Here is a 26,949-nt window from a genome sequence, read left to right as displayed (position 1 = left end):
ACTCCCCCCCGGCACTAACCTGCTGTTTTTTCCTCGAGCGCAGCAGCGGGGGCGACGTGGAGAAGTCTCGCTGCTTGTTGGGACTTTCTCCTCCAACTCCGTCCACCGCCTGTCTGCTCTTTCCTCCCTTCTCCAGTTGACAGACAACACAAACATGGGTTTAGCTGGTCTCGGTTCAGCGGTGCTCCTGACCTGCATGGTGGCTCTAGTCGGTGTTTGCTCCGCGGGTTCGGACGCGCCTCGGGGAGTCGCGGTCGGGTTCGTTTTCGACCCCAAAGCGAAGTGCGAGCCGCCGTGCGAACACGCAGGAATCTGCATCCGCAACAACACATGCTTCTGCTCCAGGGGCTACGAGGGAGAGACCTGCCAGTATGGTGATGTTACAATCCTTTTTGTTTTCTACGTTTCATTTAATGCATTTAAAAATGGGAAAAGTTTTCCTCCATTTGAAAAGTGCAAATTAACCTGTTTTAACCTTTTTTAACCATTTTAACCATTTTAACCTGTCAGTACAACACACAGAACACTTTAATATATATTTCACCCCTCATAGAAGAACCAACACTTGAAGAGATTAGTAGTTATGGTCCTGTTAACACAGATGCATTTACCTGTGCCAAAACACACAACTTAAAATGCAAACAGAAAAAAACAATTCCCCATTGAAGCAGGTTTAATGCAACTTTAATCAGTTTAATGTTGGAATTATTTAACTTTAAAAACTTGTCAGTTCACTTGTCAATCTGTTTATGGGAAAACTATCTGTATTATAAAACAAAAATTATAGTTTACTAAACAATGACCATATATTCCTCATCATAATAACTTAGTTTGACACTAAATCTTGCAATATAATAATAGGAGTAATAATAAGAGTAAAACTCTTAACATGAAGATTACAAAAACTTTGAACCAGGCTAAGGCTGTTAACAGTGATGCCAAATATGTGTGTTCTTGTGTGAATGCAGCCAACTGTTATCCCAAATGTAAGAATGGAGGAGAGTGTCTTCGCCCTGGAAAATGCAGATGTCCTCCTGGATTTGGAGGAAGATATTGTCACAAAGGTAAGCAGGTTTGTCTGCAGTGAGTTTTAAATAAAATATCTGGTTGGTCCAACAGTTATTGGGAACTTGGTGTCTTCCAGGGATTCCAAATTGCTCACGTCTGTTGCAAAGAGCCATCCCCTTTTAAGACTGGAAACTCGTCTTCATGCATTTACTCTGAATCTATAACATGGTAACTTTGTGTGCTGTCTTTTCTTTATTCCGTGTGATACAGTAGAACTTTACGCCCATACATTCCAACACACAGCTGCTCCTCTTCTACCAGACATGCACAAGATTCCTTCTAATGTCTGGCTGCAAAGTAGATCAGCTAGATTTTTCCCAGGAGAAAAACTGCAGTAAAATGCCTCAAGTGGCTCAATCTTCATATGCGGTTACCACAAATGAACCTGTAGGTTAGATTTTCAGCACCAGGGCTGTGGCTACTACTGAGGAAGCTGAGGTCATATCCTCTTTTTTTTTCTGTGAATTTGGTTGATTTGGTGAAAGTTGCTGTCCACACAGAGTGACCTAGATTAATTTAAAAAGTTATTTATTAGCATTAACATTGATAACCGGTCCAGTAAGGCAATATGTTCGTAGTTTAAGGGAATGTGCTGATGCAGCGTCCATGTTGTTTCCACATTATGCCTTAAAAACTTATGAGCACACCATAGTCTGACCTTTCTAGGAGCACATGAATGCAGCATTATTTTAAGGGGCCCAGAATGTTGGGAGGCACTGATTTAAACAAACTGTGCAGGGTGATACCATTTACAGAAATTGCTTAACACTTAAGTTAACAAATAAAAAGTGGGGGTTTATTTGTGTCTAGTTAAAACAATTTAAAGGGCGGTTGCCTTGGAGATTTGGGAATCACAAAACACTTGAGGACAGGACAGGTAAAACTATCACCGCTGCTGATTGGTGTGATCTGTGTCTGTGTTTTGGCAGTGACGTGTGATGGGGGCTGCTGGAACGGAGGGGAGTGCATCGCTGTCAACGGAGTGGCCAAGTGTATCTGCCCCTCGAGCTGGACGGGCTCAAAATGCCAAGAGGGTCTGTTTATAGCCGTTTCTAATTGCCCTATTAACACCACAGGTCAAAGTCACCAAATGGAGCCGTTCCCTCAGCTGGAGCTAGACATCAGCAGTAACCTACTAAAACATTTAAACTGATTTTCCTGTTCCAAGTTGCTGTCATGATAGGAAGCAACCATCAGTCTGTCCCCGCAGCATTTCATCTTAAGTAGTGGCTATGAATTACATTTACATTTACAGCTTGTGAAGGATAATAGAGACATTCTTGGCAGTAAATTGCAGTTCAAGATGCACTTAGCAAAATATTCTCAATCTTAAATTGGAGTTAGATGAGAAGATCGTCAACATGCTCATGTCTGTACGTTAAATATGAAGCTACAGCTAGCAGCTGGTTAGCTTAATGCAACATAAAAATTGGGAAATGTGCTTATTCACTTTCCTGCCTAGACTTAGATGCAGAGATCCATGCCTTTCTAACGTCTGTACGCTAAATATAAAGCTACTGCCAGTTAGGTTAGCTTGGCATAAAACCTGGAAGCAGTTGAGAACAGTAGTCCAGCATATAAACCCTTATTAAACCACACCTTGTCTTTACCCTTGCAGTTTTGTACAGCTTAAAAAAGATATGGGCGATAAACATGTTAATAAGTGAGCTTAGGAGGTTCTGGTAGGTGGACTTTGTTGCCTTCGGACAGAACCAGGCTAACTGCATCTGTTTCCAGTCTTTATGCTAAGCTAAGCTAGCCAGCTGCAGGCTGCAGCTTTATATTTTGCAAGCAGATATGAGAGAGGTATTGATATTACCAAGCTTCTTGCAAGAAAGCAAAACTATATTCTCCGAAATATCAACCCTTTCTTTAGCTTGTTTAGATTTAGTTATAAATTAAGCTCAGATCTGCTTCCTGACATGCTGAGAATGTCTCTGTATGGTTTGTTCCCTGTGCAGCGATCTGTCCTCAAGGCTGCAGGAACGGAGGAATCTGTGTGGCTCCAGGAATCTGCAGCTGTCCAGAAGGATGGCTGGGTGGTGCCTGCCATACTGGTGAGTTAAGACCAAACACTTCAGTACACATCAGTGCACAGTTTCTTTTGTTTCTCTTCTTCCTGTCTTGCTCCTTCAAATTCTGTTCAGTGTGTTCAGTTTTGTTTGTGTGTAACCCTGGATCCCAGTAAACGGTCTACATCTTCCTGTCACATCGGTCTGCCAAACAGCCGAGAATGATATAAATCGTAGGTTTCTGCTAAAGGAAAGTTTTCAGCTCAGTGTTTTTCCAGATGTGACAAAAACCCAGACATAGAAGCAGTTAGTGTTAAGATTTACAAGCTCTTCACAGTCATTTACTTGTTTCTCAGATTTTACAAATGATTTAAACACTTTTGTTTTGCTGTTTCTTTTGTCTGTTTTGTCTCTTAGCTGTGTGCACTCAGTCCTGCCTGAATGGAGGGAAGTGTATTTCTCCTGACAAATGCCGCTGCCGCCCCCCTTTCTTTGGCCCTCGCTGTGAGGAGAGGAAAAAGTCCCACTAGTGTGACCCTACTGGGGTCAAAGGTCAATGAGGCCCAATAAGGGACTTTATGCTGAGGAGCACAATTCCTTTTTTTTTTTTTTTAAACTGAAGCGTTGGTAGTTTTTACATTTTTTATCATATGATGTGTGATTCCTTTTTAAAGAAACACCTGTTTAATGTTCTCATTTGACTATGTACTGTACTGTAATTTGTGTAATTAAATAAATAAATGAGTGAATTGCAGACATTCTGGAAGCTCATTCAATCAAAAGCATAGAAATAGTATATTTTCTTTATTTTGTCAGATGTAAGTCGTACCACAGTGTAACATGGTGTTGATTTTTTTTTTTTTTTTTAGAAAACAAACCCTATATATATCTCCAACAGGTGGTCACATTAGTAACAGTGTAAATGGATAACAGTCCATAACTTAAAGAGGCCCAATCAATATATTAATGAAAGCAATAAAGATAAAATAAACAAATGCAATTGTTGTTAAACTTTAACATATTCATATGAATGTTTTCAGTCTAGTGATGTGAACCCTCTAAATTAGGCTAATTAATAAAGCAATCTTCATTTATGGTCTCATAACTAAGAAACAAACAGTGCACATCAGTCTGGTAAAACTTAAAGAAGGGTATAATTTGGCTAAATTATGGAAAAGCCCAAAACTTAAGGCTTGCTGGTAATTATCTACAGCTTCTGAATGAATCATAATTGAAACTGATTCATTTGTCATTTACTTATTTTACATAAAACTGTGCAGCAACACTCACATATCTGTGTAAAGTCTCAGTAAGCACTGCTGATGCATTTAACAGATGTGGAGCCTTGAGGTAGTGATATACAGGGACATAAAGACAAGTGCAATACATCAAGTCCCTCTGTTAACCTTCAAACGTGCACAGAGCCTCACATTCAAAACACGCTCCAAAATCCACCAACACACACTCACACACACACACTCATACACTCACAACAATTTACGGTGCTGTCTTCTTGCTTTGTGCATTTTGTAGCTTCTTTCATCCCATTTCTCTTTTCTTTTCCATCATGCTTGTGATGCCTGTGAAGGTAAAGACATAATTCATTAAAACTAGATTTCATGGCATCGTTCAGTATGTCTGAGGAGGTGGACGCCTTCTGTAGGCATCACAGTATCATCAGTGTATTTTAGTAGCATTGAAAGTTGTATTCAAATCACAGAGCTTAGCATCTTTTTCTTTCAAGATAAATACCCGGCGGTCATTTAACACCACTTACTGCTGTTATTTCCAGACTCCATAAAGACTCTACTACCTGAATGGAAAAATATCCCATCTGCTGCACCAGGGTGTCGACATGATCCACAAATTACATGTAAAACTTTTTAAAGCCACAGTTTGATTCAATTTTAAGGCAAACTTTGCAATAACACTAAACATTAACCATGAGAAAGTAGGCATACTCTTCTGAGTAAATACATATATCGTCAGTTCAAAATAACAAGTAAGGCAAAATTATAACTGGTTGAGTTAAAGAACATTTGTCCAGATTATTGTCCTTACTGATTTTAACCAAAATAATATTACAGGAGTGTAAATGACTGTCACCATAGAAACTGTGAATTCTACCTTAATACAGCCTCAGACTCTGGCTGTAAAACAAGTTTTGTGATGATCTGTTTCATAGTTCATACATGGATTTTAAATAGGTTTAAGCTACAGTCTGTTGTCATAAAGAATCTACTTGCTTGAGGTGAACTTTAATACCATAAGGCCTTTAATAGTAAATTAGTAAAGACAGAAAGACCGACCGTCATGCCGGTTTTTGAAACATTGCCAGGTACTTATCTTCAAAGAAACAGGTAACTATCGCCATCACTCAAATGTAACGCTCAGAGGCACAAACTGGAGCTTGGCGAGACCCAGAGGGAATACAACCTTCAACCCTGGAGTTATTAGTGCTGTTTAATACTTTTCCCACTGAGCTCCACAGACACATGTACTGTAGTATGAAGTGTGACTCCAGTGCTGACCTTTATTGCGCAGGTGAGGCCCTTGTAGCCTTTCCGACAGTGGCAGTAGTCAGGAAGGACACACCTCCCTCCGTTCAAACACCGCTGTTTACACACCGCTGAGGAGGGAATCAGTATTACAGGATTTTTTACACATTTTAAGAGTAAATATAAAAATAATAATTAATTCAAAAATAAACCAAATTAATATGTCCTGTTAAAATATATTTGTCATGTATATTTATTCTGACAAGCAACTGTAAAATAGTTAAAATAAAGTTCAGGTAGAACGGGACGTAACTTCACTCCTGTACTCTCCTGTATGTCCTGGTCTCTATATTACTGGGCTGTTTTATCAGGAATAAACTCACGTGTTTGACACTGGAGACCTTCCCAGCCGGCGGGACAGTGGCAGGTGTTTGGTCCCAAACACTCGCCGCCATTCTTACATTTTTGTAGACAGACAGCTACAGTGAGAACAGAGAGGGAGGTGTGAACACAGTCTACAGCAGCTGGCAGCAAAATCTGCCACACTACACCAAAGTAGTTTGCACATTTTAAAAACAAGAAATAACTTTACATTATTTATAAAGCTTAGATATGCATTAAATACTGTATTTTTATTAATTAACGTAGCAAAAAATATAAGCTTGACGTGACAACTTAAAATGACAGCAGGAAACATTTCAAAGGCTTCAAATCTCAAAAATCATGTCCGGTGATAACAGCAGTGACCTAAATTGTCGACTCAATGACTACTTGGGATGAAGAAGGTAAAAATAATAAAAAGTCACTCACGTATGCTGCACCTCTTCCCTCTCCATCCTGACGCACACGAGCATGTGTTGGGTCCCACACACTTTCCTTTGTTCATGCACATTGGCTCACATACACCTACAGCACATTTGTGTCCACATTTATTACATTACCATGTTTTTTGAACTGTGAGTTGCCAGTAGCAAGAATTGCTGCGTTCAAATATGCAGTCAGTAATTTTACTTACTCTTTTGACACCTTTTCCCTGTGTAGCCTTCAGGGCAGGAGCACACGTTGTTCCTCATACACTGACCTCCGTTCTTACAAGGAGGACTGCACACAGCTGAGCAAGAGAACAATATTAAACTTTGAGGACATCAGGAGCACATGGCCAAAAGGAATATAAATCAGACTTGTAAACACTGACCCAAATATTGACATAATCTCCAACCTCTCATGCATAATTATATATGCACAGAAAGGTGAAAAAGCATCACAAGTCTCCTCTCCTACACAGTGAGCTGTTGCATTAAGTTGTATTATCCCGTCGAATTAAGTAGGAAGGAAGCACCTTAGTGAGGTCTGTGAGGCTGACCCTGAACTCTGACCTGTTTGTGCTGAGAGGAAGTTAAGTATGTCTGCCTGCAGGAATCAGTGAGTAATCACTGTATAATTAGCAGAATAAACCCCTCAGGTCTGCAACCTAACTGAATCTTTTTAAAAACATAAGTATGCCGATATCTTTGTACTGGAAGTGCTCATAGTTCTGGCAATTTTCATTCTTTTATTCTACCATAAGAACTAATGAAATTCTTTTTAGCAGTTTGATGACCCACATTTAATAAATGTAAAAGAAAATGATGATCTTCAGGGTGTAAGTAATTAAACAGAGAGGGACTGACTAAGAGAGATAAAACTCCAGTACAGGATTTATTGTGTTTTTGCAGCTTTGATTAGAAAGTGACCTCAATCATATCAAACACAGACTGATAATATTATACTTTAAATAAAATTTCAGTCCAGTATCAGCAAACCAATATATCTCTTTACCCCTGACTGTTACTGTATTGAAGAGCGTCATCATGTAAGCGAACACTGCAAAGATCCTTCTTTGCATTTCCAAGAAACTGAAAAGGAAGTAGAACAGCAGCGTAGTGAAATGCATGATAAGTCTTCATCTCAGTCTCACCGATTTGACACTGAGAGCCATAGAAGCCGCTGGGACAGGCACAGATGTTTGGTTTAATGCAGGTTCCTCCATTTAAACAGACGGGGTTACACAGAGCTGTGGAGGACACAAGAACACACATTTAGATTAAACATTTTAAATATTTTTCTTCCAAGCTTTCTTTTGAATCTTCAGTATATGGCAGAAAACGCCTCATATGTTTTGCTCTCTGATTTAAGATTTACAGAACTGTCATGGCGACTGTGACAGTTTTAAGGGCTCCAATGCAAGTTGTGTCTTAAGATCCAATACTGTGCTATCCAACACTTTAGATGTGTGTTACATGTGAAGAACACATTTCAGTAAAAACACTTCGTAGCTGCAGCCTGAATGCACACTTGAACACAGGTGTTAAGTTGTACCTGAGTTACATGTTGGTCCGTACCAGCCAGGTTTGCATTTGCAGACATCAGGGGAAACACATTCGCCTCCATTTTCACAGTGCCTGTTACACACCACTGAAATAAAAGATAAGTAATCGATGCAGTTTGATTCATGCACATTTCTAAATGTGTGTTGTGTGCCAGCTACAGAAACTCTGACTTCATGAACAGAAAAATCCAAAGAAAACAGCTGATCTCTGAAACAATATAGCGGTTACCTCTGACACCCACAGTGTAGTGTGTAGTTGAGCAAGTGACACATTTACTACAAGTACAAAGAAAAAGTATGTGATTTTGAATGCAGGGTTAGAGTACTGATGCTCCTGTTGTGTGTAGGTGTAGCACAAGCAGCATATTGCTGATATTCTGCTTGTGCTACACCTCATATGTGTCACAGCCCTTTTTAAACCAAATGTGTGGACAATGCAGCAAAACAATTATCTTAAACATTTAGATGTTGTTCGTGACCAGTCATGATCATGTGTTTCAAAAAGCCCCCTAAACAAGCGAGAAGTGAAACTAACAGGAGCACAGTCCTGCAATCAACTGCAAAGAATCTGACATTAAATAAAAAATATTTGGACTTGTTATATCTTCATTTGTTCATCTGAGCATGTAAACACTCCCAAATCAAAGAAACATTTTAACATTTTGCTCATTAAATTTCTTGCCAGGAGGTAGATGAGAAGACTGATACCACTCTTGTGTGTGTGTTCGCTAAAAATAAAGCTACAGCAGCAGTAATTAGCTTATCTTAGCATAAATACAGGAAGCAGGGTAAACAGTTAGCCTGGTTCTGTCCAAAGGTAAAAAATGTGGTAACCAGCACACACTTGAGCAGATAAAACAAACAAGATAAAATATGCTCATTAGTGATATCCTTTTTTTTCATCTAAGTCTCAGTAAGAAAGTGAATTAACGTATTTCCAAAGAAAATGTGTCAAACTTTTCCTTTAAAAATCAGAACTCTAACTTTACCTTTATGAGTCAACACAAGAACAAAATAGTTGTTTACAGACTGCCACATCAACACGAATGATTAACAAATCACAAAATGTTTCCTCCAGTCAAAGTACTTAAGTAACATCTCACTGATTTCACATCTGGGTCCCACGTAGCCGTAGGGGCAGGTACACAGGTTTCTGGCCAGACAGGTGCCTCCGTGTTGACAGGGCGGCTCGCAGCTCGCTACACACCGACACAGGGTTGTAAACAACACAAGGACACTCATCAGTATTCTGTGAGCAGAGTGTGTGTCAGCATGTTAGACAGGTGTGAATATGAGCTCAGCTTACCTTCTTCACAGGTGGGCCCACTGTAGCCCGCAGGGCATTCACACACATTAGGTTCCACACACTTCCCCTGGTTCTTGCAGTCGGGTCGACACACGGCTGAGAGGGAAGAAAAGCAGCAACGAAATCAGACGCTGAGATAAATGAGCCAAATCCTCAGAGCTGCTTTAACAGTAATGTGTCACGACAGCGAACATAAGACTGCAAGGTTTCCTTTCTTGAAACTGCGCCAGTTAAAGAGCTTTAAACAAGATTGATTTGATGAATGTGTTTCCAACACCAATATAAACAAGTCACGCTCGATGAAAATACTCTCCCTCTCACCAATATGACAGTTGTACCCGGTGTAGCCTTCCTTGCAGGTGCAGGTGTTGGGCAGAGAGCACTCCATGTTCCTCCCACACTGATACCTGCACACAGCTGAAATCAGATCACAACTTTACTTAAAGAAATAATGACACTCCAAGAAGAAGAGAGAAATTTATCCTGCAATAAAAACACCTTTGGGTATTTTTAACTGTTGATCAAACTAATATGCAGATTGAGAGAATAATTTCAGGACGGGGGAACCTGATGAATGGGACTTTGTCATTATTCTTTCAGATTTTAAAGCTACACTATGTAACTTTTGCTCAGCAGTGGCCACTGTGGCTACAAATCACAGTTATAAAATAATGATAACACAGGTTGTCAGTTAAGTTACTGAACTGACTTAGTAATGTTAGTTACACAATATATCTCATGTTTGTGTCCAGGGTGTAAGATTTAGGGGTATCTATTGAAAGAATATGAAAGAAATTGAATATTATATTCATGAGTATGTTTTCCTTAGTGTGAAATCATCTGAAAATAAGAATCTTCTAAGAATCTACAGGTGGCATAAGTCTGCTTTCATGTCTGCCGCCATGTTGCACTCTAGATATGACCTTTTTGCCTCATCTCACTCTTCCCTTCCAAGTATGTGGGAGAAATCTGCAGAGCCTGTGGAATTTGCAAAAAATGCAAAAGTCTGTATCTACAGTAGGTGTTTAATTTGTCCATTCTGGGCTACTGTAGAAACATGGTGGCAAAACATGGCAGCCTCTAGAGAAGAGGACCAGCTCCATCTGTAGATAAAAATGCCTCATTCTAAGGTAAGAAAAACACATCCAAACTCTCCCTTCTTTCAAAAGTTGTTGAAATACCTGAGAAACCTGGTTATCTTAGAGTGAGCCTTATTTTCTGGATATCACTAGTTGTGTTCTCTTTTGTTTTGTTAAAACTGTGCTTTGAAATTGTCAAAACACCATATTATTAATATGGCGAGTTGGCACTGGTAAGTGTTAAGAGACCTGGGAACAATCTTGATTAAAACAGTCTCACCTAAAATTAAAATTATGTAGACAAAGGTGATGGGATTTGCATATAATTTACATAAAAGTGACAGAATCACAGGCACAAAGAGGTTTTTATTTTTGTGTCTCACTAATGGGCACCTTACCGACCTTTAACACAATGAAAGATTGGCTTAATACTCCAATTCTGCACAACTGGGACCAAACAGTATGTATTCTTTTCAAAAACATTCAGGCCTGAGTGCACATGCAGGTAATACAGCACGAGTAGTTTAGTTCTCATGGTTTGCACTGTCTTTTTGTTCTGTATCAAATATCAGCAAGTCAACATCTCTAATTCCAAAGCATTAACTATCCTCACAAAGCTGTTTAGCTGTACCTTTACATGTGACTCCATCTCCAGTGTAACCGTATGGGCAGCGTCCACACCTGAAGGACCCAGAGATGGTGGGCTCACAGGGAACACCGGGGAAGCAGGGAGAGTCAGCACAGGTCACATGGTGAGGAACTGACCCCCATCTGACCCCGGTGGTGAGGTCTGGGTTCAGTTCGACCAAGCTGGGCTGAGCTCTGTGGACAGTGGGGGCAAACACTCTGGATGCAGTTTGATTCTGCGGTGTTGCTGTGGTCTTCCTGTCAGTGGAAGAAACTCTCCTGATACTGGAGATGGTGGCCTCAGGTCTCGTCCTCCTGTCAGGGGGTCGTCTGGGTGAGACAGGAGACGATGAGGAGGAGGAAGAGGAGAAGGTGGGAGTCATTTCCCTGCTGGAATTTGATCTGCTGATATGAATATGACCATCTGCTCCGCTGGCGACCGTCCCCTGACCTGTAAAATACTGGAAGTTAGAGGATATGACTTAAAAAACTAACACAAATACAGCCTTTATTTGTCAACATTAAAACATATAACTGTGACATGACGACAAGGAATAAAATCCTGAGTTAGGTAATTTAAAAAAATAACAATAATTATTGAAAGCTTTAATGTAATTATGATTCCTCTTACTTCATTGCTTCACATGAAAGCAATAAAATTTGATTTTAGAGACCCCTGCAGACAAAAGCAGTAGTGTTTCCACCATCATAACCACAAAATATAATGTCGAAAATAAAATTATTGAAAGAAAAATTCTCCTCCTGCTTCTTTTTAACTAGCTGTAACTTAGTAAAATGTAAACCCAGGTTCTGATTTCACAGAGAAGGGCTTTTCTGTGAGGGTAAAGCCTACTGTTCACAAATCAAAACCATAAAGCATCAGTCACCAGTATCAGTCACCTATTGTTGTGCATGTTCGGCCGTTTCCATGGAGACCAGGAGGACAGGGTCCACAGACGAAGCCCGCTGAGACATGGATGCTCTCGAAACACTGAACCCCCGGGTGACACGGCCGTCTGGAGCACGGTGACGGGCCCGAGGGTTTGGGCCTCAGCGAAACCTGCGGTATTCTTGCAGACGTGGTCACTGCTTCTTTAACCTGAGAGTCTTGGTTACCTTGGAAACAAAAGAGATAAACTGACCCTCAACTGGACAACAAACATTTTCTTATTTGTGTAAGATTGCATGTAGACAGATGTACATTTAGAAATGAGAGGATATGGCATAAAGGTGAACGACAGGTGCCTTTGAAGGTGAATTAGCATTAGATTAGCATTATGTAAACAATGATTCTGGTGATATATTTTTCTTATCGTCAACAAAACCAATGAAAATACTAAAATCTACAATGAAATGATCCTGCTTATAAGCATTATCTGTGTCCAAAGCATAATGCAGCTTTTCCTCCATGCTATAGAGCTCCATTATTGTCAAAAAACCATTAAAAACATGTCAGTTCCTTACCATAATTACACACACTGTAGTTTGTTTGAATTTAATCCTGCATATACTGCTGTCACTGCTATCTTACATCCTCACTGGAGAATCAAATGACTAAATCCATAGCAGAAAGTAGCCCCTCAAAAATACACTATTTTCTACTCTTTGAAAGACATTTGCTAAAATCTCTGATACCCAACTGTTTCAGGAAGTTACTGAGCCTTTTGTAAAAATGAAACTACATATTAGTGACCTGTTTTCAAAGATTAATGTCTTCAGGAGGAAACAATGGCTGCTGAACTAATGCATTGTTGTTTTAGGGGAAAAATAGACTAGAGAATATCATAAATCTTCTTTAAATAAAGAAACTATCCATTTTCAAAACAAAATATGAGGTAGAGGACTTACGTGCACAGTTCCTCCCATCGCCGCTGTATCCTTGCGGACAGACTCCACAGATGAAGGAGCCCAGCGTGTTGTTACACCTGACTCCAGGGAAACAAGGCTGAGAGACGCACTCATCTATATCCTCTCTACATGTACGGCCTGAAAGCACATCAAACACCAAACAATATACTATGGAACACAGAGTGTGCAGTAAAGACACCTATATATAAGCTTCTGTCTTAGTTTATACAGTAGGTGTTGATGTCATAGATCTGAGGATGCAGTGATTCTAAAGCTGCTAATCTAGAGTATTTATTTGGAAGTTAAAGAAGTGCTGATTGCACTTCTTGTTATGATTTCTAACTGTGGCTACCCATACAGTATTACACCTTCGTAAAAGCAGAATCTAGCAGACACATCTTTGCATTTCTCAGCATTGTATTTGGTGACCAAAATGTAATAAAACAGTAGGAATCATGGCTACAACTTCAAAAATAAGACAGTTAAATAAAATTCTCTAAAAGGTGCCAGCCTTGCAGGAAATCTTACATTAACCTCTGCAGAAGAATGTTTTTGTCATTCTATCAATAAAGGTCAGTAAAGGTCACTGATCACTTGATACCCCTTCAAAGTTCAGCCCTGCACACAAGGAATCCACTAGTAAATCAAAACTCTCCTAAACCTTTTGTTCTGTGTCTTTATGCTTGGAAGGAACCGGTTCTCTGTGTTGATCTCTACCTGTCATTCCAGGTGGGCAGATACAGGAGAAGGAGTTGGGGCCGTCAATGCAGCGGCCCAGTCTGCAGGGGTTCGGCTTGCAGTCATCGATGTTCACTTCACACCTTTCACCTTTAAATCCATCGAGGCACACGCACAGATATTCCCCGCTGCCTGCAGGGAGGTTGACGTTGGTCACACAGGAAGCTCCATTCAGACATTCACAGGAGCGAACAGACACCTGCAGGAAAGGGAAAAGATCTGTCTCATACACACAGCTTTAACAGTTTCATAATCTGAAAACAGATGGTGTATTTCATGTGTCCGGCTTTAGGTGATCTTCAGACTTTCTTTGTTCTAAAATGACCCTTTGAGGAGGAGGTATATGATCAGAGTTACACTTGTAAGAAAACAAAAGAAACAGAAATAAAGTGAGTGGGCAGCAAGACTTGTTGCCTAGTGACTGAAATCAAACTCTGGATAAATATATTGCATACAACAAAGAAGAAAAGTTGTAAGTAAGCAAAAAAAAGAACAAATACACACATAAGCAAACAAGCACACATTGGTAAATATTCAAAATGCACTTTAAAGCCAGCGAGATTGAAGTACATAGTCTTGGAACATCAGTTTCAGAATCAGATTATTGCTACCACGCCTAAATTTGGACTAACAACTTCTGTATACAGACCTAAGGCAAAAGAGTATATTATATATTTTTATTATTGCTAGATATATAATAGAGCTCAAACCTGCTAAAGAGTTAATATTGTTTCTCTTGCTGTGTACTACATAAAAACATAGTTAATACAGGAGAAATCAAAGTCATGTACCACTTTACAGTAAACAGAAAATGATACAAGATGTGCACGATGATGCACATCAATCAAACTGTGACTTTAGAACGGCCAAATTAACTTATCGGGGAGAGGATGAGAGAGATAAATCCTTAATTTCTGTTTTCTGAGAGGTCCCTGGAGCTGTCTCACCACCATCTGCAATTCAATCAGCTGTGAGCAGCTCTTTTATTTCCTGTGTGCATTGCATTGCACTGTAAGACAACAACTCAAAACTAATTAAATCAAGCAGATTTAGTATAGTATTCTGACATCTTTGTGTCTTACTTTCATCTCCGTTTCAGTATAAACACACAACAAACACAAAACCTGCTTAGAACTATTCTGCATTATGGAGCTGTGATGCAGAAAGTGGCCGTGAGAAGAGAACTACATGTCATTAGCGCCCTCTAGTGGGACAAAGCAACAAGGAATCTTTTGGAAATTAAATCTTGTGAAAATGACTGACACTCCCCCCTCCCTCAATATGCACTGCTGAGTTGATGCTGAACAAGTAATTAAGGCCTACAGCTGCAGTAAAGCAGCTCACACTGTTTAACCTATCCTGAGTTAATTAAACACACAAAAGGTGTTTTAGTGTTTTCTTTAATTACACAAATATAAAAGTAAATAAACAGACCAAGTGAACAAAGTCTTCAGCCAGCACATTTTAAAAACCCAGAAACAGAAGATAAAATATCAACTGAAATATTAAAACAGTTAATTAGATTAAATTGTAATTTAAGGACTGATTAGGTCACAACATGACACACAAAAGGACAACAAGCTCAGGATTACCTGAATGGATCCACTGGTCTCAACGTTACAGTCGTCTGAAACAGTAAATTGAAAAGTGTTTGTGTCTGTAGTTTCAGCCGTGGCCTTCCACATCAGCAGGCCGGCCGGAGACAGAGATGCACCTTCAGGACCTGATTCCAGGGTGAAGAGCACCGCCGAGCCCTCAGGATCCTGAGCTTGTAGCTGGTAGATGAAATTCTCTCCCTGGAAGGACCTGAGACGAAACGGCATCGACTGGAGCATCGGAGGCTCGTTCTCTGATGGAAAGTAGGGAATAAGTAAAACACTGAATAAACCTACAAGTGAGTCATTATGAGGTGAGTGACAGACTGAACATAAAGGTGGGAATCAGAGAAGCCTTTAAGGTCTAAAACTGCCCAACCGCAAATTTATGTCTTTTTCATGCAGATGATGTGAAAAAAAATTTGATTTGTTCCTCCAAAATCAACTAAATATTAATGTTTGTAGTAAAACATTACCTACACCACACAGTAATTATAGCTGTACTGCTGCATTTTTATTATATTTTAATCTTATTTTTCTTATCATAACTTAAGTATATATTTTTGGTATGTGTGCTGTTTCTAGTTTTAATAGAAAGCCTTTTGGGGAGCATTTTTTCCTTTATTCAAAAGGACCTGTAGCGAGTTAAAAGGAAATTGCATAGCTACATTTCCAGTGCATAGTATGGCTTGTTCTTATTTGGTTTTCCATTGTGGATCGTACCTGGGATCTGGTGGTTATTTGGTTTCAAGTGAGCAGAGCTGATACTAAATCATAGGAAAGCAGTGCAGCACACTGATTGATCAAAGTTACGTAGTGTAGGGAAAGTGTGATTGAGTGAAAGAGAGCAAGTGGGAGAAAGTGACAGAGAGAAGTGAAGTTATCAGTTATCATATCAGCCAGAGACCAAAGTAAATCTTCTCCCAACTGCTGGAATAATGTTGTCAAAATGACGATCAGCTCTACCTGTGTTGAGTCGTTTCTATGTGCAGTGAAAAAGAAAGTACCTGGTAACAAAAGTGAGTAAAGTATAAATATATTACCAATTTTTTAACTGAAAAACATCAATATCAGTCTCAAAAATCCAATATTGATCAGGCTCTACTGTTAACAATAATTTTATAAATAATTAATTAAAAACATGCATGAACAAATGGTCTTAGGTTTTGAGTAGATGGAATCAGCCTAATCAATAATCCACTCTGTGTCCTCCTGTCATTATTGTTCAGATCAGTGATTTAACTTCAGTAAGGTCGATGCTAATATTCTGTCATTTCTTCTAAACGGAGCACGGCACCGTTTGACCTACTTTAAGTTGAAGAAGCAAAGTTGGTCAGAAAATGTAACAATGAGGTAAGCTGTCCTCATATCAGCGCCGGGGGACTGAAGCAACTTCAATGGCTCCAATCTGCACAGAGCTGCTGACAAATTATCAAAACAGCCCCGAGCAACTACCACACAACTCAGTGATGGCTATCCAACCTCAGCTCCACTGAGGAACTGACACATTTAGAACTTTTTACTTCCTGTTCAGACTTCTTCTGATAATACGAACGAGTGCTGAGACAAACCAGATGAGAAACAATGACGTTTCAATGTACATACTCTCCGCTATGGACCAGGTGTGTTTGGACGAGTCCGGGCGACATGTGAGGCAAGGGCTGCTGGGATTGGATTCCCCTTCACTGTAACATAGGCCATCAATGTTGCAGGTTTTCTCCTGGGAAGCAAAGAAAATATTAACAAGAAAACCATCATGTTGAACGTTCATTTCTCTTCGAAACAAACTGCCCTCCATATCTTAAAACAGACAGTTTGGTGGCCATTTGCCAAAGAATTCAAGCCTGATCTACCTCAGTCAGCTACACAGGTTTATGTAAAGCATGCAGCAGTAGAACAAGGCCAGTTTTGTTGAAACAGACCAACAAAAAGAACCTGTACATCTGGTTTGAGGACAACAAACTTAATTGTTTCACATGTTTGAGGAAATTATAACTTTTCAATTAACACACAGTTGTTAATGCAGTCTATCAAATCTGACCAATAAAAACCAATACAGAGAATTTAATGTAATAACTGATTTCTGATTTGGCATTTTTTCATGCATTTGAGTCACATGTCCCGTAACAAAACCCCATTTTTCTGTTGGATGTTATTTCTCCAAACAGCCAAAAACACTGACGGTGTAAGAGAACATTTCTCTAAAGCCCAGTCAAACTGGTATTTCTCCAGGGCACGTATGCTATTTTTCAGCAATTTTCTGCTTGAAACTAATGTTTACATTCAGTAAAGTGTGGGCTCTGAAGTGACAGTGTGAGCTGTGAGATGTGAACAGCTGCAGCTGCTGGCAAAGGCAACATAAGAGTACAAGCTACAAGGTAGATTTATTTGTCATTTTACAAAACAGGGCTGTATAACAAGATTAAGTTGTATTGCCCTTTTTGATACCCACAAAACAAATGTTATAGAAGTCACAGAAATAAAAATAAAACAAAGTATTTTGCATGGAGGAGTGGTGAGGATGAATTAAGCAGCCTGCTGGGAAGAAGCTGCTCTGCAGTCTGATGGTACAGCAGTGGATACTTCTGTATCTCTTGAACAAGCTGTGGTTGGGGTGGGTATTGTCTTTTAGTATGCTTTGGTTTCTGCACAGACCCCTCACCATTATCACTTAGTAGATGGGTACCAATTATTGCTTGCACAATGTACAATATGCCTGTACAATGCAAGAGCGCAGAATGGCCAGGGGAATAAAATACAGAAATAAACAATTAAAAAATCCAGAAGAACCAGAAACACAAAAGGACTATTAAAAGAAACAAAACGGCAATGAATATTTCAGGGTGGATGGAAGCAAAAGTTTAAGTGGCATAGAGTAGAATATGACACATCTATGGATGTAATGTACTGCGGTGTATATAGAGAGATGGTGGGTAAGAAGGTAATGTTTTTATTGCACAAATCACTGACACAGGGGAAACGCTGGGAGGGAGGGAGGGAGGGAGGGAGGGAGGGAGGGAGCAAGAGAGTGAGTATAAAAAGATAGACTGTGAACTTGTGAACTGAATTACTCTGTAAACATATCTGCCATGTGTTTACAAAGAACTTGAGCTTTTATGATAAATAATTCTAGAAAATATACAACGATTCTGCGTATTTTGACAAGTGGGTTATAGAAGGATGTATGTTTTATAGGTTTGTAATAGAAAGTGAGGAGGCAGCTGTGAACTAAGAAACTGAGAGAATATATGTACATATGTTTATATGTTTACAATGAATTTTCAATATAAATGAGTAATTACATACATTATTTATTATTTATTTATTTATAATTATACACAAAATTACATTTGAGCCACCAAAAATTTAGGGTTTTTAAAAACATTATTATCTATCCCTGCAAAACAGAGAAAAAAAACCCTTAAGGGAAATTGTGATGGAAGTTTTGACTATTTTTGTCAGTTTTTACAATTAGTCAAAATGACTAATTGTAGAAATAAGTTACAATAACTTATAATGAAAATAATCATCTTTTTTTTCGCAATGCTACGTTGATATGTTTCTGTGCATTCAAGTGGATTTAAATATAGATCTTAATGCTCGTAAGAGTAAGATTAGTGGCTGATTCTTACCAACATCGTAATTGCTGTATAATGTACAAAGGCATTTATTTTTAGTAGATTATATATCTGTGGTGATACAACAGCAGATGTGTTTCATCTACAGTCTCTTAACATAATTGGCACAGATCCGTTCCGCAGTGCCACCTGAGCTAGAACTGGCACTGGTTCTGAGCTGAGTTAAATCTACATATCAGCGCTTTAAACACTGCTTCACCATGCACAAATGGAAGTTGAGCTTTAAAACCTGATATGAGTTTTGGGGCAGAGAATGTGGGTGATGATGTGAGAGTTGAAAGATGAAGGAAAGCATGCTGAGAGGGAAATTTATCTTTGGAGCTATTTCTAATTTTTGATCCATGTATTAAATTAATATCCCTGTCAAGAGATGTCTTACCCTCAGGGTGCAGAGGACTTCGGTGTCGAGGCTGCAGATCTGGCAGGCGCCATCATACAGTGTCAGTATTTTGGCGTTACTGTAGCTGTAGCCATCATTGGACACCTGCCATCAACAGAAGCTTGATTACTGTGGATCACTGGGAAAAAGGCATTAAACAAATAAACTGAACAAACTGTAGTCACTCACATTGGATCATTTTCAACTACTCACATATTTGAATGCAGTGCCTTGTTCAATGTAAGAATAATGTAATTCCACCTTGAGGCAGACTAGAACAAGAATCTAAATTGCAGGTACTGTGATGCTGGGAAAGTCCTCCTCAGTGATAAATGTTCCCATGTTTACCAAATCTAACTGCTGTGAAAAGTATTCCCACACTTTACTTTGTTTTGTGCACTTGGCAGCTGAGCAAACTAATCAATTTGCACAGTTTCACACTGTTGAGTCCACTTTCCTCCTAAACCATGTCGAAGCTGAAGAAAACCTCCAGCTGAACTCTGTGGACAATTTTCCACGACTGCAGCCAGCAAATAAAAACAAGCAAACTTTCACATCTGTCTGCTTTTCATCACTGCAGTGCAGATTGACTGTATAATCTCATATTGGGAGATTCTGAGATAATGAAATATCTTGAAAAATAAGAAGTTTCAAGTTAATCCCTGAGAGTGTCTTTTCTCTGTTCAGAGAGAAAAAAGGAATATAAGATGAAAGATAAAAACCTGAGTGAAGGAGACTAGTATGGAGGATGAAATCAATGGATTCTGATTTTTTTTCACAGCAGCTTCACCAGGTGAGCATTGCAGGAATGTTTGGAGACTTGACTAACTTTGATCTGCCAGCGGGCCAGTGGTCTGTTTGTCGCTGTTTCCAGATCCAGGTCTGCAGGAGCCCGGCTGTCCTCCAGGGGGAGCTGGCACTCTAGAGCCGTCACATCCAGAAAGATGGCCAGGACAAACTGGGGCTCGTCCAGAACCCACTCCCCATCCACAAACTTGACAAGAGACACAGAGGGAGAGAGGGAGGAAGCCATGAGTGGTAGGAGGTGCAAAAGTGAGAGTGATATTAGAGAACAGGGAAGGACAGAGAAAAAAGTAAAGCATCAAAACAGAAAGAGAGACAAAACAGATGAAAATTCAGATGTCTGTTAGATAAACGTATAAAAATTATACATCTGACTGAATCTATTACAAGCTGACACTGGTCAGCTTTATTCTGTCCCAAACAGTGAATTGAGAAAGAGGCATGTTGGCTGTAAGATTTATATTTGACACAAGAAGTTAATGAGAGTCCCACTGTAGATACCTATTCTATAAAATTTGATTTATAGCTCAGTGTTATATGTCACCAGGGGTGAAAGTAGATTTATGTTTCTGGTACTATTACCCCTAGTACTATTGTTCTCCTGCTGCCCCCAGCTTCATGCATCTCTGAACACAGGGATATCATGTGTTGTGTTGCCTTGTCAAAACCTTAAAAATCAAAATCCTAACAATATATTTTTGTTTTAAATTAGAATAAAATCCCAACTAATTTAATCTACAACAGTCGAACGGTTTACAAGTTTCTGTCTTGAATTTTCGGAACATCTGGCAGATAAATGAAAAAAAGGTGATAATGAGTAAAATGTCTCAAAATGTCTCTTGCAACAGTGAAGAAAATTTCCAAGCATTTTGTTGGTTTAGTTGTGCGAACAATAAATCAAACGCACCCCTCCAGGCTCTGTGTATGTAAGTAAAGATGTGGCTGTTGTTTCAACCATGGAAGTGGCATGGCTTGTTTGACCTGCTGTTCATGTTGTTGGAATAAAACATCGTGAAACATTATGACATTTTTGTTTTCCATTTTACTTTAGAGACAACTGTCTCCCAAACCTCCACAGAGCTAAATATCAAACAGGAAGCTGTAGCTGAAGTTGATAGCCAGCAGTAACTAACCAGTTTTGGTGCTGGGCACAAACACACTGGAATAATTCAGAAGCAATTTATCAGAACAAAAAGGAAATGATTGCCATGCCGTTGCCTTGTTGAAGTTTTTGCCATTCACTGTGACAGAGAACAGCAGTTTGGGTTAGATGTGTGTTCGTGAAAAGAAGATAACTGAGCCTTTCCCCATCCGCTTCACAAACTTAAAGGATAAAACACAAGCTGACCGACTGCAGTTCTGGTATTGTTCACATGGTATCTCTGAGCTCCCATAGTGTAGTTAAATCTTTGAGGGGCACATCAGTTACAACACATTACGCTTTAACCCTGTGACCCACAATTATAAATCCACCTTAATTCTAATTTACGCAACAGCAGAGGTCATAAAAAACACAGTTGACATTTTGCTATAATGATTGCTTTAACAGTACTAAATACATAAAAGAATAAATTAAGTCTCAGAAATAACCTTAACATAGTCCTGTGATAAGGAACAGTGCCATCGGAGTTGCACAAAGACATGGGAGTTTATTGTTTCTCCTCTTTGTAACTAAACTTGATTCTTAACCATTAAACCCATTGTGTGAACAAGGAGGAAGAAAGAGAACAAGAAGCAGAAAAACAAAGTACCTTTTCTTTAACAAACTCACACTTGAGCTCGTAGGAGTCCTTGAAGCCTTGACCGTAGACTTGGACGGTGGAGCAGTCTCCCTGTCGGACGTCACACAGACCCTCCTTCTCCAGCTCAGTGATCTCTGGGATCTGGTCTTCACAACATCAACAACAGAAAGTGCAGATAAGCATTGACTGTTAGACCTGAGAATATATTGCACATCAAAGTCTTAAGTCTGTCATCATAGAGGTCCTGTAAAAAGATGCGTGCAAGTAACTGCTAAATGTATTACAATTAGGTTGTGTAGATAAGTGTAGATAAAGGTATAAAGATACCTTTGACAAAAGGAAGTTTTAACTCAATGAACCTAAAGAAACAGCTGGATTTAAGTTTTGTCATACAGTCATCCAGCCAGCTGGAAAATCTGGCAAAATGACAAACAATAATTTTAAAATGAGATATAAGTGAATAAGAAGAATCTTCCTTCTGAAGCAAAAAAAATGTCATGGAGGAAATTATCAACTAAAATGGGACCTACTGAATGTGTTAAAATAGCACTAGCAAGAACATGAACAATGCATTTCATTTTGCTGTTTTCAGGGCATAAAAAGCTCTGATAAACCCAGTCTACACTACCTGCCCAGTACCAAATCACAGACAGACAGAGTTATTGACTGACTGGTGAATACAGTTGAACATTTAGCAGCTAAAGAGCCAGATACATTTCCCTCAGGAGGAGTGAGAGCAAAAAGGACAGTGAGTATTGGACTTTAATTCACTGGGTGGACCGAAACATCACTCATGAATGCTAATGTTGCTCTGTGTCTGCTGAAAATGTAAATAAGGAATTGCTTGCTGAAATTTCTGCCTTAAGAACTTTAAAAGACCATTTTGTGTCAATGTTGTGCTACCAGCTGGCTTTGCTGCCCCATGGCAAGCAGAAAAGAGATAATTAATGCAGCTTTAATGACCACAACTTCCTGTAAAGGGTAAATGTATTTGCATGTGTGCCTCCCTTGTACTTATTGTACTTGTACATATTTTGTAGGGAGCAAGTTGCAGACTTTTTTGTGACCTGATTGAAAACAACTAATAAACCAACAAAATTCATCAGAATGCAGTTTTAGAGAAACAGACATCTATACTCTATAGATATATGCTATAACCACAGTCACCTTTTTTCAAACAGCTGTGTTATGTCATTCAAAGACTAAAGCCCAATACAGTAGATGCTGGATTTTTGAGACAGATTCTAATATTTGTGATTTAAAAAAAATCTGACAGCAATATAACACGAAGAAAGTTTTGATAAGGTATTCCTTAATTTTTTGATTTTGTTTTTAAGAAATTGAGACATTTTACAATTGGGACCTCATGTGATTTAGAAACTATCCTGTCCCCATCTGAGTTTCGTGCAGTGCATCTGCACAGGAAAAGCACTCAAATTTACTGACATTATCCCCTGAATGTGATGTTAAAGCTCTGTGTAATGTCTGCTTCCTAAACAACGAGAGCAATGGTTGCTAAGAAGCAAAAAAGGGATTGGACATGCAAAGAGATTAGCCTCCTGAATTTGCACCCAAAATGCTGTCAAATCTTTTATAATTGCCAACGCAGCCTCCATAATTCTCGACTAGAAAGAGGCAGTAAAAAAAGGTGCAAAAACCTCGAGAAAAAAAAAATACTACCCAAAATCAGTGAGATGCTGATGTGCACGACAGTAGTATCACATGACTACTGTGGTTGGTGATATATGGTAGGAAGTTTGCTTTGAAATTTATTTTTACTTTACAAATTAGGGACATGGCAGATTCACATGGGACTAAGATCAGCGCTGACTTCCACAATTACTAGAGGTCCCTTGGTAATACTTGTCCTGTTACGACTCAAGACTTGTGTGTCTGTGTCAGTGTATGTTTAGTATATTACCAGACAGCATGCTGCAGTCATATGACCCAAATCCTGGGTAGCAGACACAACCCCAGTCTGAGCACTGGCCGTTCCAGTTGCAACGATTGGGACACTTTAGGACAGCCAGAATATCCTGGTACTGTTCTTCTCTCCTCCTCTCCTCCATCAGCCTCCTCTCACACTCATTTTCCAGCAGTGGTATTGTTGCATTCAGCCATGACAGCTCATCTTTCAGCTGCAGGTCAGTAACACACATAGACACCACATGGGTGATTATTGACTCCTCTAACAGACGCCTGCAACCTAACGCTATGCTTGAGTTTGCCACAGCCTGCTGGCACTGAGTCCTGGCCTGCTGCTCAGTCAGTCCTGAAGGTGTGGGCCACGTTAGGAGAGAGTCTGATAGAACTGCTGCTTCGTGATCCTCTGGGAAAAAGTAGGTGAAGCCCTCTAGATCAGCCTGGCTGAGGCTCTGGTGCGGAGGGTTAGAAATGTATCGGTGGGTCTGCCGCCTGCTCCTGCGTTGCTGATGCTGAGCTGAGGTTGAAGATCCATCCCTAGAGGCTCTCAAAGGGAAGCCTCTTCCACGCGGCTGAGGATCATCACCTCGATCCTGGGCGTTTTGGTTCGCATGTCCTGGAGGAAGTAGCTGTCTTTCATTTCCTTCACCTTTAAGTAGCTCCACTGAGCTGATGTACTCAGCTGTGACGTCCAGAGTGGGGATGACACCAGGGAGATGCACGTTGCCATGATGAGAGCAGGTGGAGTCAGAGGAGATGACTGGTTGAGATCGGGCTCTGGGAGATGTGAGGCGGGGCTCTGTCTGACAGTTACAGTACTTGCGGGGGCTCAGTGTACTCAGATGGGATGGCACAGTGTCAAACAGGCTGTTACCTGGGGGGAGTCTGACAGAGGAGAGGAGAAGATGTCAGTGAAGAGGCGACAGGGTTTGACACATTAACGTGACAGGGAGCCTTGGGCTCCTGTAGTCAATATTGTGGTTGCAGTCTAATTTCCTGGAGAAATTTACAAATAATCAAATTGCATTTATCCAACAGACACAAAGTGAACCTCTGTGACCCCTGACATCTGTGGCGCTGGTGATTGTGTGGATGAGATTGATGCAGCTGTTCAAGTTATAACTATTTGCAGGAATAACAGCTCTTAAATTAACATGTCTGATCAATGTAAAATATAATATCAACTGCCAGATCCGTCACTCTAAAAACACTGACACTGACCTCCATTCAGAGACAAAAGCATGCACGTCCTCCAGTGTGGTGCCCCCTGCTGAGTGGAAGTCATTGTCTGACTGTCCGTCATAGGTCCCACACAGGCCCTCAGTGTGGCCCCGGTCTGAACTGGGGGCTCTCAGTGTCAGACTCATTCCCCAGTCAGAAACATCTGCACGAACAAACGCTCCTGATGAGAAGGTCATCTGTGAACAGTCAAAGAGTCAGAACCATTACATGAAGAGAGAGAGCGGAGAGCAGGTTATCTTTAACTACAAGCAGCCAACAAGGAAGTCTTAGGCCTTTATGGGCAAATTTCTAGACCTTTTTCAATAACAGGCTGTGTTTACCGAGCAGGTCTGGCAAAGCATGAATCAGGAAGCCTCTGTAGTGTCTTTCTAAAAATATTTAAGTGAAATTGTAATTGCGATATGCAATACGATTACTGGAAATGATCAGTTTTGCATTACATTTTTCATGTTCATGGAAATGAAAGCTATTAAAATTGAGATGATGTGATATTTATTAAGGTCTGTACCAAACAAGCATGTTTTCTTTCATCTGGAGAACATGATTTTTAGTCCAGGTCTCTATGTAGCACTGGAGTATCTCATTAATTGTGCAGTCCTGTCATCTATTGTTACCTGCTCTAAATAAAGTTATGATTCAGGACCTGAGAGTTATGTGTAGAGTATAATTAAATTCATACAGTTTTAGAAATCAGATTTTTGAAGTATGTCTGCCTTGTTCTCACTCACCGTGACTTTGCGTCCCTGGTAGGACTCTGTGATGCGAATGCCGCTCTTGCTCAAGTCTCTGTTCTTCACAGACAGGTGAGGCTTGGTTTCACCCATTTCTCCACTGCACATGTCAAAAGAGATAACGTCGCCGCCGTCCCTCACCACGAAGCCACACACACAGGAGGCAGCGTGCACCAGGCTGCCACACTCCCACTGACGAACGTGGACCTCAAACGGCCAAAAACTGCTCTTGTAGAGAATAAACGTCCCTATTTGGTAGTTCTCATAGCGCCTGTAAATAAAAAAAGAAAAATGAAAGAGTGTCCTTTTACAGATCACTGGACATTTGCTATTAAAATTATAGTGCAAAAACAGAAAATCTACATGTTTCCACATATAATTACATCTGTTAGAATGCAATTTGATATACTGTAGTTTATGACAGCCTATATATATATAAACTTTCCTGAATAACTGATTAAAAGACTGAAGTACCTGCCATCAAATGTGATCATGTGAGGATCAGTGAAGGAATAGCAGTAGGCTGAGGGGACATCCTTCACTGTTATCTGAAACGAGAGATGAATTTAATTCCTTTTTACAAACAAAATACTCAGGAATGCCTGATCACACTCCAGGAACATACAGTTAAGAAGGGTCACGTCATAAAAACAGTTTGAAACAAGCAAAAATCAGAAGAAGAAACTATTAAACAGACGACAGCCTCATCTGTTTACCTCAACAGGTTCTGGTGAGTATCCATTCCACAGAAAATTCTTTGTGACAATAGATTTTACAGAGATCTGAGTTGTCCTGTTGCCATCTTTGACAAAGTCGGTGACGGGGCTGAAGTGGATCAGAGCTCTGCTACAGACCTCGTCCCTACAGGGGCCCCGGGACAGGTCCACCACACAGGAGGACAGAGACAGATCTGCACCCAATAAACCCTCATCTGTAACACAACAAGTAAAGAGGTTTATTTTCCTAATGATAAAACAAAAAAATAAAAAGACTACGCAGCTAAGATTAACACCACCAGTGGACTTAAAATTTTCATTTTCATTGTAAAGTGCATATAAACTATATACAGTAGCTACAGTTAGCTACTGCTGCTTTTGTTTCCTCACCTTTACCGCTTGTTCTTAGGTGCAGAGACAGAGTGCACTGTTCTGTAGAGGAGGGGGACTCTTTCAGACATGGGACAGGAACTGTGCTCTCAATCACCAACTCGTACAGCCTCCCATCTTCAGATACACTGCTCACTGCTGGTCTTAGCTGCACAAAACAGTTATAAACAGTTAGAAAACTGGTCAGGCCTTGTTACACAGCGTTTGCCCCATGCTGAGGCTGTGAGTCATCTACAGCAGCCGTG

The 26,949-nt window shown here is 39.9% G+C and overlaps 2 protein-coding genes across 2 annotated transcripts in view; one reads left to right on the top strand and one right to left on the bottom strand.

Moving 5' to 3' along the window:
- On the top strand, positions 1–3,834 carry seraf (Schwann cell-specific EGF-like repeat autocrine factor). Its single transcript, XM_084727596.1, has 5 exons — positions 1–374; positions 969–1,064; positions 1,998–2,102; positions 3,030–3,125; positions 3,498–3,834. The coding sequence occupies exons 1-5, from the start codon at positions 155–157 to the stop codon at positions 3,608–3,610; spliced, it is 630 nt and encodes a 209-aa protein (XP_084583722.1). The 5' UTR covers positions 1–154; the 3' UTR covers positions 3,611–3,834.
- A 31-nt stretch (positions 3,835–3,865) lies between these two features.
- Positions 3,866–26,949, bottom strand: part of vwde (von Willebrand factor D and EGF domains) — a 35,245-nt gene continuing 12,161 nt past the window's right edge. Inside the window, exons 7-31 of the mRNA XM_084727597.1 lie at positions 26,705–26,852; positions 26,315–26,529; positions 26,073–26,146; positions 25,596–25,869; positions 24,847–25,043; positions 23,624–24,510; positions 21,712–21,848; positions 19,986–20,150; positions 19,157–19,261; positions 16,745–16,859; positions 15,137–15,393; positions 13,524–13,743; positions 12,807–12,944; positions 11,859–12,074; positions 10,963–11,409; positions 9,574–9,669; positions 9,253–9,348; positions 9,050–9,145; positions 7,937–8,032; positions 7,536–7,631; positions 6,594–6,689; positions 6,389–6,484; positions 5,962–6,057; positions 5,612–5,709; positions 3,866–4,660 (exon numbers count right to left, since the gene is read on the bottom strand). Coding sequence (XP_084583723.1) covers positions 4,646–4,660; positions 5,612–5,709; positions 5,962–6,057; positions 6,389–6,484; positions 6,594–6,689; positions 7,536–7,631; positions 7,937–8,032; positions 9,050–9,145; positions 9,253–9,348; positions 9,574–9,669; positions 10,963–11,409; positions 11,859–12,074; positions 12,807–12,944; positions 13,524–13,743; positions 15,137–15,393; positions 16,745–16,859; positions 19,157–19,261; positions 19,986–20,150; positions 21,712–21,848; positions 23,624–24,510; positions 24,847–25,043; positions 25,596–25,869; positions 26,073–26,146; positions 26,315–26,529; positions 26,705–26,852 — 4,476 coding nt within the window. The 3' untranslated portion in view covers positions 3,866–4,645. The remainder of the gene's footprint in view (positions 4,661–5,611; positions 5,710–5,961; positions 6,058–6,388; positions 6,485–6,593; positions 6,690–7,535; positions 7,632–7,936; positions 8,033–9,049; positions 9,146–9,252; positions 9,349–9,573; positions 9,670–10,962; positions 11,410–11,858; positions 12,075–12,806; positions 12,945–13,523; positions 13,744–15,136; positions 15,394–16,744; positions 16,860–19,156; positions 19,262–19,985; positions 20,151–21,711; positions 21,849–23,623; positions 24,511–24,846; positions 25,044–25,595; positions 25,870–26,072; positions 26,147–26,314; positions 26,530–26,704; positions 26,853–26,949) is intronic.

The sequence above is a fragment of the Lutjanus erythropterus genome, chromosome 9 (assembly GCF_056507025.1).
Source record: "Lutjanus erythropterus isolate fLutEry1 chromosome 9, fLutEry1.hap2, whole genome shotgun sequence".
Classification (NCBI taxonomy): domain Eukaryota; kingdom Metazoa; phylum Chordata; class Actinopteri; order Lutjaniformes; family Lutjanidae; genus Lutjanus; species Lutjanus erythropterus.
Note: the sequence above shows the minus strand (reverse complement) of the source record. Positions and strands in the feature narration are given on the sequence as shown.

Coding starts and splice junctions, on each gene's coding strand:
- seraf (XM_084727596.1), top strand. CDS start 155: ATGGGTTTAGCTGGTCTCGGTTCAGCGGTGCTCCTGACCTGCATGGTG. Junction 375..968: donor GGGAGAGACCTGCCAGTATG/GTGATGTTACAA, acceptor GTGTGAATGCAG/CCAACTGTTATCCCAAATGT. Junction 2,103..3,029: donor GGGCTCAAAATGCCAAGAGG/GTCTGTTTATAG, acceptor TTCCCTGTGCAG/CGATCTGTCCTCAAGGCTGC.